This window comes from Catharus ustulatus, chromosome 4, assembly GCF_009819885.2.
Source record: "Catharus ustulatus isolate bCatUst1 chromosome 4, bCatUst1.pri.v2, whole genome shotgun sequence".
Classification (NCBI taxonomy): Eukaryota; Metazoa; Chordata; class Aves; order Passeriformes; family Turdidae; genus Catharus; species Catharus ustulatus.
Genome location: NC_046224.1, coordinates 15,427,891 through 15,439,897, shown reverse-complemented (window position 1 = coordinate 15,439,897; position 12,007 = coordinate 15,427,891). Strand labels below are relative to the sequence as shown.

The following is a 12,007-nucleotide window of genomic DNA, read 5'->3' as shown; positions in this document are numbered from 1 at the left end:
GCAAGAGTGAAGACACTTCTTATAAATTTAATGAAGTCATTCTGAGAATACAAAATCTTTCCAGTGATTTTGGTGCAAGCTGCTTAGTACATTTTTCTGGAGAGACAGATGTGAGGGCAGATGTCCCAATATGGCCAAGTGAAGATTTTCTGTAAGAAGCTACATTTATAATCCTTATTTTAACTCTGAAGTCTTCATAGTATTCTGAAAAGGAACTGGCGCCACACTGGACAATTTTGAATGAAGGTTAAGAAAGTTTATATATTTATGGAAGACTAAGTATACCCATATAGAAATTTTCTTTTTAAAGTAGCCAGTCCATTTTTTTCCTCATGTCCCAACACTTTAAAATTCTATTTATTTCCTTGCTATCAATCTGCATATTAAATGCATGCTCCTCCTTTTCAAAAAAATTTTTGCAAAAACAGCACTCTCTTCTGGTATTTGTTTTTCTGTCTTCCAGTTCTCACTCAGTTAAATAACCACAATGATACCCAAAGAACCTCTCATAAGACCTAGAAGAGCAGATCAGCTTATAGCAGGTAGGCAAAAATCAAAGTTCTTCATGCCAAACAAATTGCAAATTCACTGGACTTGAGGTCCTTTTTCCTTTTTGCATAAGGAAAAATATATAGCAAATATGTTCTGACAGCAAGCATTATTATGAGTGTGTTCTGTACATTACATAACACACATACTGTATAAGGAGATGAATCCAAAGTTTGAGACTGGGGGGAGTCAGATAGGCTGTAAAACCTCTTCACAAGAAAATATTCTGTAGCCTGATCTAAAGTATTGTTTCTCATTAATGCGTTCCCAATCCAAAATGTACTAACTTGTCAAAGACAAGTATCCAGTGATTCCATCACAGATGAGGCAAGTGCTGCTTTTATTCTGAAGCAGAAAAACAAACCCCACGTACTCAGAGCTAAAACAGGATAACCACTTCATCACAATTTCCTGATGCTACATGCACAGAAAAGCAACTGCATGTAAAGATCAAGTACATTATTGATTTCTCTTAGTGCTCTATGCATTCCCTATTAAAAGCATCAATGCCTATGTGAATAGTCATTCTATGAGCCTGAACATTTATACAACCTCAAAACATGACTGCCACAGCAGGTCATGATTTTTTTCATTACCTGAAGAAGGTCTTTTTGAGACAAATCCCATTTCTTAATTCCATTATCTCTTGATCCACTAAAAAGGTTATCTCCCATAATAGCAAGTGCTTCAATGCCATCATAATGAGGAGGTTCAAAATTGTGTGTAGGACTTACGCTTCCAAGAGCCCCTTCAGTCACATCAAACATCTAAAATAAATAATAAAATATGTTATGTGAAATTTTCTGCCATCTAACCTGCTTGAAACTCATGCAGCAAATAACTTTAGGGAAAAAAAAACTTGGTAAGTCTTATTACACGTCATATTTATGTATAATGTATGTAGAATTTATCTACCAGAACCACTGTTTTCTCCTCTTCCACTTCTTCCTGAAGTGGGAATACTCCACTGACTTTAGACAAGACTGCCATGGGAAGAAGAGTTACTACTTAAATATCATATACAGTAGTAGCTTCACAGGATGGATCCATATGTACCCTGTGTGGTGGGCTGGAGAAACAAAGCTCATGATTGAGTTTGGGAAACATAACTCTCACTGGGAGAATTGCATGGGTAAGTAGCTTCAGAAAGAGGCATTAATATATTTTTCTGGACAAGTTGTTTCAGTAAGTGTTATATATTATTACACACTGATGCTTTTCATGGACTAGACCTCTCCTTATCTGTGCTCCAAGAATTGGGTGTTAAAACAGAATCTTTAAGAAAGGCTATTTTAACAGTTTAAGCCATAATCAATCCCATCAGGTCTTTTTTGCTAGAGCTGCAGTGTAAGCAATCCTGATTCATTCTGCGTTGTAGGGAGCCAGAACTCACCCAGTGAGACTGAGCTGAAAGAACAGATGAGCTGTAACTTTTTAAACCACCAGCTCTGTTTCACAAGCAAATGTCAAACTTCATCCTCTATTATTTACTCTTTATTGGCCTTTTAGAATGAATAAGCTTGACAGTAGAAAAGGGAGAGCTTGGTAGCGTAAAATAATACTTGTGAGCTAAAAGTATTTTAGAAGTTACCACATTCAATTAATATGCATCAGTTCCAACTGTAACAAAAAATTCAATGATAAACCAGAAAAATCAGGTACCTAGAGATGACTAATATTACTGCCTCAGTAGACAAGACAGTAGTTTCCTGTGGCCTGACAGTCTCTGTCACCAGACCTGACAGCCCAACAGACCTACCCATGCAGAGAATCGCAGATTACAGGGTTAAAATGGCCCTTAAAGACCATCTTGTCTCAAGCCCTCTTCAGCAGTAGGGACACCTCCCACTGTACCAGGCTACTCAAGGCCTTATCCAGCCTGGCTTTGAATACTGCCAGCATTGGGGCATCCACAACCTCACTGGGCAACCCGTTTCAGTGTCTCACCACCTTCGCAGTGAAAAATTTCATGCTAATACCGTAACTTACATTTCCCCTTTTTCAATCTGTACCCATTACTCCTTGTTCTGTCACTACAGTTCCTGATGAAGAGTTCCTCCCTGGCTTCCCTGTAAGCACCCTCTAATACTGGAAAGTTATGAGGTCTCCACATAACTTTCTCTTTTCCAGGTTGAACAGAAGCATTGAGAATTCGTAGACAGCTGCACTGACTATGCACATACAGATCATTTATACTATCCAAAGTGGTTTGACAGCTCTGGAGGCATTCACTTTGGAGAACACACACAGAAATGGCTGAAATATCCCTGGACATTCTAGTGGTGTAAGTCAAGAGGTAGGCAGACTTAGGAGGATTTATGTAGCCTGGTCATGGAAAATGAACATACAAGAAAGACAGATAAACTTCTGTGTGTTGACAGCTTTGTTTTCCAAAAGTCTTCCCACCTCTTTGCTTGTCACATGAGTTCACAGCAGGACAAACTTGCATTACATCATCACACCCTGTTGTTCCCACCAAGGTCCTTCACTCATTACTGTGCCAGGATGGCGGCTCATAACTAACCCAATATTCTGAACTGTGCAGAGAAGTAATTCTCAGAGTACCTGTTTCTGTCTCCCCATTGCCTAAGAATCCCCTGGCCTCTACTATCAGAACACTGTTGATAGGATTCAAATCCACAGCCCAACCTGTCAAACTGTGCACCAACCTCTCAGGCATTTTTTTGCATCTGGCACAGTGCCCAGTGCTTACATCCAAGAATTGTAGAACAATATGAAAAATAGCCCAGTTCAGTGAGAAAGCTCACATAGGTTCTGGATCCTCCACCCCCAGCTGTGTTCATACACTTTTTCCAGGGTGTGAGAAGAACAGAACAAAGGGTATTCTCTCATAAAAAGCTAGAGTTTCTTGCTCATTCTCTCTTCGGCCTCATGCATCACACATTCTTTGCAGTGTGAGGGTCAGCTTTACAGATGATCTACAATTCCCTGAGTCTGGCGATTTGGGTGTAGCCCTGAGAAACAGAGCTTGTGGGTTCAAATAGCCACTGGCTATTATAGCCAGGCTGAGGTGAGCCAAAAACAAAAAGAAAGAAAAAGAAAAAAACAATACCCTCCTCCCAAAAACCAGATTCCATATCCTTGAGTGAATTAATCACAGTTCCAAGAAGCAGAAAAGTGTATTTTGGCCACCTTGGCCAAGAAGTGCTGAACTTCCCCACTTCAGAACACAGGGAACACTTCAGAAAGAGCCTGGGCTAAACCCTGGACTCTTATGTGAGGAACGCACAGTGTGTCTCTGCTGAAACAATTAGGTCTGCACTCCAAAACAGAGGCACTGACTTAATACACTGTAAAGAGTTAAATGTTACCTAAAAGTAGGAGTTATGAATATTTCTCCAAGACTTTGTACATTTGACATTCAATTTAATGGGGATTAGGGAAAAACTTAACTAGAGACAACCACGCATCCATCTTCCTTGGTGAAACAAAAAAGGCACTGAAGTGGTGAGTGTTTATTATGACTGAATATTATGGTTGGTGAAATATTTTTCATCTTGGATATGACATTTTGCATGTGCACATGTAAGCCACTTCTGCTGAAGCCTGCATCCCACGCTGATGTGCCAAGTTAAAAGCAAATACTAGTGGTTTACCTTTATATAATGATCCTTTGAACCAGTGACAATAAGATCTTGTCCATTGGAAATCTGATCGACAGTAAGGCACATAACAGGACCTTGGTGACCAGTTAGCTTTCCTGTAGACTGAAATCTTTAAGGATAAAAGAAGAAATAAGGATTTGTTAATTTTTCATATATCCAGTAGAGTCCATAGAACAGTTTCTGACAGAATGGATCTTTTTATTTTTCCTATGTCTTCAGAACTCATCCTCTGGTTTACCTATACTCTATTGTTCATGTCTATGGACAAATATTAAATCTATGTTAAATACAACAAAACCCCTCTATTAGTGCAAAATAAGAATTAAAACATTTTAAAGTAAAGATTAATCAGTCCCCTCATAAGTATTTTCTATATTTCAAACACAGTCTTTTGGAGCAGTTTCTGTTTAGAAAAGTGTAATTATAGTGCAGCTATCATAATCCCATATTATATTGCATTACTTCCATTGGTTTCCACCATCTCATCAACAATTACTAGTCAGGTTTCCCATACTCACAAAAGTGTGTTTTGTAGTACCTGTCAAACAAAACCCTGTGTTTTTCCAGTCATTTTTACTGAAATGATTCACTACAACCTTAACACATGAGAAAATAATTTTCAGTAACCACCACAGATGGATTAGCTGATCTGTAACTGATACCATATTTTGCCCACATATGGACACCACCATACAGAAGAAACACTTCACTGACTGTTTCATGTGCTCAGCTTTGGTGCCTATGCACATGTAGCCACCTACAGAACATTCTCTTGGGCTGGTGTTCAGTACCTTTTCAGGTCCCACATCCTCACGGAGTTTCCAGCAGCTGCATAGAGGAATGTGCCAGTTGGATTTAGTGCAATTTGATTGATCTGGTTCTCTCCAGCTGGGATAGCAACTGTTCTGTTAGTACTCCCTGAACACACATCAGCAGGCATAGCTTGGCCTGAAGACCTGAGTACAGAGAAGGAGGAGAAAAAAAGAAAAAAAACCAGAAAAAACCCAAATTCTTCAGTTTGTTCACCATACTTTGTATACTCTCTCAAAACAAACCTATTTCACTGAGTAAAAAAGGCTAGAAACCAACTATGAATACTGAACAGCCGATAAAACTGTATATGCAAATTGTTTTGTGTTCCCGTATGTTACTGGTGCCCCATACTGACTTAGTCTGAACATGTAAAGAAAGCTTACATTCCCAACACTGCACTTATATTACACAATATTGAATTAAATATAATAAAATGTATCTAAAACTAAGACTCAGTTGAATGCTCGCCATCTGAGGTTCAGCATACTCACGTCAGTGTCCGAATGCACTTTGCAGAATCTCTGATGTCCCACACCTTGATATAGGAGGTTGAAACTGTGAAGACCAGGCTAGTGTAGTTGCAATATTTAATAGAAACTACATTATTTGGATGACCCCCTAAAGACATAATCTCTTGTCCAGTTACTAGATTCCAGACTTTACAGGTACGATCTAAATAAAAACAAACAAAAAGGGAAATAATATTAACAGCAATTTTTAAAACCCTGAAAAAAAATCTCTTGGTTTTACTAATTAAAAAAAAGTACACGCATTCATTTCCACTCATACATTTTTTCTCCATTCTGTAGACACTGCAGAAAAACAGCTAAATTAAGGAGGTCTTAAAAATACACATAGTCATTCATCTATCTTCATCACAAAACTAAGCAAGGTTAACCATTAAATGTGCATTCAAGATCTGCATATTAGCTCCTGAAGCATTTTAAAAGGATAAAAAAATCTCACAGGAAGTGAAAATACAGACAATTTAGAGGCTATAAAGTGGATAGATGAAGAGAAGAATCCAATTTTTAATTCAAAAAGTCATTATCAAAAACATAGGACAAGTTTTGAGGCATAGTATGGTCGAATTCTGACTGCCACAACAAAACTACAAAGGTGAGAAGGGATCCAAACTCTTCAGTATATTGAGGGCCACTGAAAATTCCAGCAGAACGCTTTAGTCACCGTTTTGACTCTGTAGCAAAGGAATTTAAATATTACAAACTTTTATGTGTTAAAATCCCAAATGCATAGAAGTTTTCAAGAAATCTATAACACTACTGGCAATAACAGAAAACTTGCCTTGCTACACCATGTCTGTATCACTCCATGTATTTTAGACATACATTTATACCAAAATAAGTACTGGAAGGAGAAAGAGAAAGCTTCATGTATAGACTCTAGTTATGATGGCTTGAAGGTAAGTATAGCAAGACCTGTCTGCCACTTTAAAACACCAACTACCAAAATCAAAGATCTGCAATGCACATGAGAGCTTACTGGCCTTTCTGAATTTGTCTGTAAGTATTATCTGGTGTCAGTGAGCTGAGACTTTCTGCTTCAGTAACAATTTCCAAAAGATTTAACCTAATTTAATTAAACAACTGTCTACACTCTTGAGTAAAAGCACACTTGATAAACTTCCCTCAAAAAATATATCCAGGACAAATTCTCCCATAAGTTTAAGAAGCTAGGATATGATCTCAAAAAAGTAACACCTGCAAACATCAGTTAAAAAAAAAAAATTACCAAACCTTTAGAATACAAATCTAGATGCAAAATAAAATTTTAAAACATGGTCTTCTTTTCCTCACATAGCTACTAAATTCAAAATCAACAGAAATCAACTAAGTATAATTTACAAAATCTAAATCAATGCCCTTTTTTGCAATTGTATCTGCTCACACAAATGTTGAAATGTTGGCTTAAAACTTGCAAGATCAAAGGTTTGCCAACTCACTCAATGTGTGTGCTTTGGTATTTTTAATAGCCAGCCAGTAGAACAGCCACAGAAACCATACTTGAGTATTAGCAGTGGAAGACCTGCATCTGATGGGGTTGTCAGCTATGCTAATATGGGGATAAAAAGGGATGTCCTGAAATGTCAATGTTTATTCATTAAATGAACTAGTGAAAAGGAGAGTCTCCCTGTCAACAGGAGTTAACTTCTTCCCAGCCACTCTAGATCATCTCAGCTTTGACACTTTCAGAAAAAGAGTCTGCCATGGTTTCAGCTGCACAACTAAGACTATAACAAATCCTTTACCATAAGTGCTTTATGTGAAAAGGCCCAGAGAAAAAGCACAACATATAAAAAAATCACTTTTTGAACAATATTAAAATAGGTGTTTGCAAAAAGTAAACATTGAGCTCTGGTGGCCTCTGGTGGTATCTTCAAGTCAAACTGAGTAACAACAATGGAAATTCACTACAGACAGGAGGAAAATGTTTTCTTCAAAACAGTGCTTCTATTAGTTTGAGAAGTTTATAGAGTGATTGTGCCATCCAGTAAGCAAATTAAAGACTACAAAAATTCCAGGCCCTCCTATAACTGCCATACAGTTCTTATAACAACAAAGGACAGGCAGCAAGATGCACAGAGGAAGCAGAAGACACCCTCAGATGAAGAAGATAGATACAAGAACCAACTATGGCATGAAGGGTATTCAAACTCTGTGCAATAGAGTCAAACATGTGCCAGTTCACACCTCCACTCTTACCCTGAAGCTACTACTTTGCATTGCATATCAAGTGTGTACATGCTACCACGACTGCTTCCATCATATCACTCAACAAGCATTAATGTTACTGGTTTTTGTGGTTTTCCACTACAAATAAGCAGCCAAATACTACACACTGGAGTTGGAACCTGTAGGTAATTACTGTAAATCCTTCTTCAGCTTACACTGAGAAACGGACCCTTATAATTTTCCTCTGTGTTTACAGCAGTAAGCACAAATTGAGAATTTAACAACACTCCAAGTTATCAAAGCAGCCTCAGCAGGCAGCAGAGCTGCCAGAGCTTGCCCAACCTTTAGATCCAGTGAAGAGAAGATCATCAGTTGCATCAACACAAAGCACAGCCTTGGTATGTCCCTCAGCTGTATAGATACATTGAAGCGGGGACGATCGGACGCATTTTGAAGCGGGAAATGGGTTAATTATCCCCCTAAACAAAAAAAAGAAACGTGAATTTGGCATAGTAATAGACACTGATAAAATTAGTTTACTTGCATGTAGGGAAAAAAAATTAACCTAGTGTTCTTAGATGTGAAGGCAGAACAGCTGAATGCCTTTGATAAACTATGTAAGGATTTTTACTATTTAGCCTCAACACATGCCAACTCTGGACTATCAGTTAAAGGAAATCACATACAAAAACAAACAAATGAAAAGACAACAAGGTGCTAAATGCTGGGTACATGGCAAAATCTGCATACTACTGAGCAAACCAGGCACTTAAAGCTTCTGTATGCCCAACATCAACCATAAGACATCTTAGTTTAAACAGCACAATCTGAAAAATGGAGCAAATGTAACGTGCACTGCCAATTCCAAACTCAGCATGCATTTCACGTCATCTGCATTCTATGGGCAGACACAGAGAACTGCTGTTAACATCTGTGCCTGAAGAAGGTTCCCACTGCACCCTGAACCCATCAACACACTCTTGCTCAAATGGCCAAAAGGGAGATTGATTGGAATGCTGACACCCCAGAGGAATCTTCCTGGACACTTTCAGCTAATTCTGTGGTGATGCCAAAAGACTAACCCACCTGGTAAAAAGGCCTCACAATTCATTACCAAACAAAAATTACTACCAGTCTAAGACCCCATGCATACAACTGCACACATAGAGACCCTTTTATTTCTGTGAAGTGGAGAAAAGCCTCAAGGTAATGCCCAAAACATGCAACCCAGTTGTGACCTGGCGAGCTTGCAGTTAAGACTCAGTCATGCTCTTTTGGGAATCACACGCAAAACTGTGAGGAACAGGAACTAAACCATAGCCCTATCTCATCAAAACAAAAACAAAAAAAGTATCACATGCTTTAGGAAAATTTAATTTTTTTAAAATATTGTCCAGAAGTTTGCTATAGAAAGGAAAAAGTCCTTTATGATACAAATTAACTTTGTGACAACTGATTAGATGATCTTGTACATTAAAATTTTGATTTAAAACATTTTTATAGCTCAGGACATCTTCACTCATATAATTCATTACTCCTCAGCAATCCTTCTATAGATTTTACTAATATTAATAACACCTTAAATTGTGCAACATTATCTTCCTCATTTTGGAAAGGCATTCATCTTTCATCTGCGCTGTTTTATGTTTTCAATTAATTTAAGTCTTTCCATTTCTGTTTTTCTAACATCACACTAAACTAACATGATTTTCTCCATAGTATTCCCTAGTGGATCATGCTGCCTCTGAACTGAATTATTCCTCCTGCTGTTCTCACCCACTCACACTTCTGTGACAAGCCATGTGAAATACATGTCCTGGAGCTATTTATCTACCTATGTGCAGTGTTCTAAAATCTGCAAACAAAAAACAGTACAACTGCTACAATGACCAGACAAAGCCAACATCACTTTATTATCAGTTCTTTGACTGCCCTTCTCTAGATAAACTAATTTTTCACTGACTACCAAAGTCCACAGGGACATGAATGGAAACATTCCTTTCATCTCTTAATCCACTGTGCATTCTCTCAGAAAGATGTAATAAAAAACTACTCATTTTTAATTACACTAGGATTTCATTTTTTTGTGATCAAAGCATACAATGGAAAAAGAAAAACAAAAATAAAGAGAGAAGTGATAAAACATAAGAAAATGTCTTTTTTAAAAAAAATATGTCTAAAGAAATGTTTACACCATACTTCAGTTATAATTAAAATACCTGACATGCTCAACAATAATTTTTAAAAAACCCTAAGAAAGGAGAGAGGGAGACATGCTTGATGAAAATGTTCTGGCAAAACCAAGAGAAACAATGCACAGGTATCAGGAAAAATCATGCAGCAAAATGAAATGTCTTAAGAACTGGAATAACTTTGGTGAGAGATGCCAAGAAAACAGAAAAGAGAAAGAGAGAGTACCTTTGTACCTCCGACAGAGAGGAATCACTTTCATCAGACCTACAATCAAGAGTGGTGGAATTGTGAGGAGAAAGAATATAGGTATCAGCAAAGGAATGCCTCCATATGAGAAGAACAAACAACAGCATGGCCAACTCAGAAAAGCAATGCAAATCCACACTCATTATGCAGCATTGCTCAAGGTATATATCAAACCCATGATGTTATGAGGGTATGGGGGAAAGAAAAGTTATCTTAAAATATCACTCTCAGCAGTAAGTTACAGTAGACTGTTTCCACTCCAGAGGATGAATAACAGTAGCTGAGCCACTTCTTATTTCCCCAACAGTTTCTTAAAGAAGTAAAGGCAAAAAATTAAAAAATAGATGCACAAGTTAACCTCCATAAGATAGGGTTTGTTGAGAACATAAAAATAAAATGAATATTCTGAACATCAATGCCTGCTAAATGTAGAAGAGACATGCAATATATTAGTCATAGAGATGTTAAATATGACAACTCACTCAAATAAATACAGCAATTTTCAAGCCATCCTAAGTTCAAAATCCTTCACTCCTCATTTTGAAAAATGTTTAAAAATAAAAAAGAAAACATACAAGACAATATTTCCCAAAGAGGTGATGATTTTCAGTATGTCTTAAGATGTCCTTCATTTTCAACTCAAACAGAATCAGCAGTTTCTATTTGATTTCAAACCAGTTCAGAGAAAATGAAAAGGGTTCAGTGGGAGTTAGTAATAAGAAAGGTAAGCTAAGATAAAGAAGTCACAAGCACAGTTACTGAAAGCCTTGCAAGCCACTGCTTGGTATGTGGTGGCTGTACACCTCTGAAAAAAACCACATTTTATTCAAAAAACAGTGGAAACAGACAACAGCAAATTCTTATCTTGGTAGTTAGAAAATAGGCTTATTTTAAATCTGAGTTGCAGTCCATAAGCACTGCATGGTATTAGTATCAGTACTGAAACCTGTAATAGAGATTCTAGTCAAGTAAAGTCCACTGCCATTTGGAGTAAGGCTCCTAAACAGATGCCTAACGTGAGAAAAATCTGTTCTACTTCTTCTAAACAAGATATGAATATCATCTACTCCTGCAGATCACCTCCTAAAGTCAGTCTGTTCAATAATTTGGATAATGTCTAAACAAATGTTTTCTAGCCATTTCAATGTCCCATCCCTTGAGGTGCTGTTGTGAAAGCACTCTGAGCAACGCTGGAGCAACTGAGAAACTATCAAAAGCACAATCTCCTAAATTACCGCCTAGAATCTATTTTTGAGTGTAAATACACACACAAATACACAAACATCTAAGAATTCTACCATTCTTTTCTATTTTGGGTTTGAAACTACAAATACCAGACATAGCCTAGAAAACAGGAAACAAGGTTCAGCAGGAAATTTCTTTTGTCAAATTTTTACAGTGATTCCATGGTAGTTTAAAATAATTCCTTTGAAAACTACACAAAAACATGATAAATATTTCCTCTTGTCTTGCAGAAGGGCAAAATTTCTACCAGACACTACACTGAAAACTTGAGCACACTTTGCATTTCCCTGGTTGGGGGCTGAGGCTTCCCTTTGTGACTTACTTATCCTGCTGAACTGATGTGTTTCCCTGAGAAACAGTAAGACGACTAAAAACATTCATTTCATTACGGGGCCGGCTTGGTGGGGAAGTAGGAGGTGACAGACTAGCCTCTGGGGCTCCAGAATCTGAGCTACAAAAAAAAAAGAACATCTTCTTTAACAGGTTATGAATGGTTAGAAAAGTTATATGCAACATGCCTCAAATGTTAGATGCTCTTTTCTTAAGCAAGTAATTAAGATTGTAATACTAGCTACAGATATTTCTGTAGAAGGCAAAAAGCTTAAGGCTGCAGAGTGCAAGATGGCACAACATTCAAAGATT

General features: G+C 37.5%; 1 protein-coding gene across 7 annotated transcripts in view; it reads right to left on the bottom strand.

The window, feature by feature from the left end:
• The window catches only part of KIF21A (kinesin family member 21A), an 85,062-nt gene that overhangs the window by 4,625 nt on the left and 68,430 nt on the right, over window positions 1–12,007 (bottom strand). For 5 of the 7 annotated variants that reach the window (XM_033058916.2, XM_033058918.2, XM_033058914.2 and 2 more), the window contains 7 exons: window positions 11,688–11,816; window positions 10,100–10,138; window positions 8,024–8,160; window positions 5,480–5,660; window positions 4,967–5,131; window positions 4,167–4,284; window positions 1,146–1,316 (listed from right to left, as the gene is read on the bottom strand). In XM_033058916.2, the coding sequence (XP_032914807.1) occupies window positions 1,146–1,316; window positions 4,167–4,284; window positions 4,967–5,131; window positions 5,480–5,660; window positions 8,024–8,160; window positions 10,100–10,138; window positions 11,688–11,816 (940 nt within the window). The remainder of the gene's footprint in view (window positions 1–1,145; window positions 1,317–4,166; window positions 4,285–4,966; window positions 5,132–5,479; window positions 5,661–8,023; window positions 8,161–10,099; window positions 10,139–11,687; window positions 11,817–12,007) is intronic. The other 2 variants (XM_033058919.2, XM_033058920.2) reach the window with 2 other exon arrangements.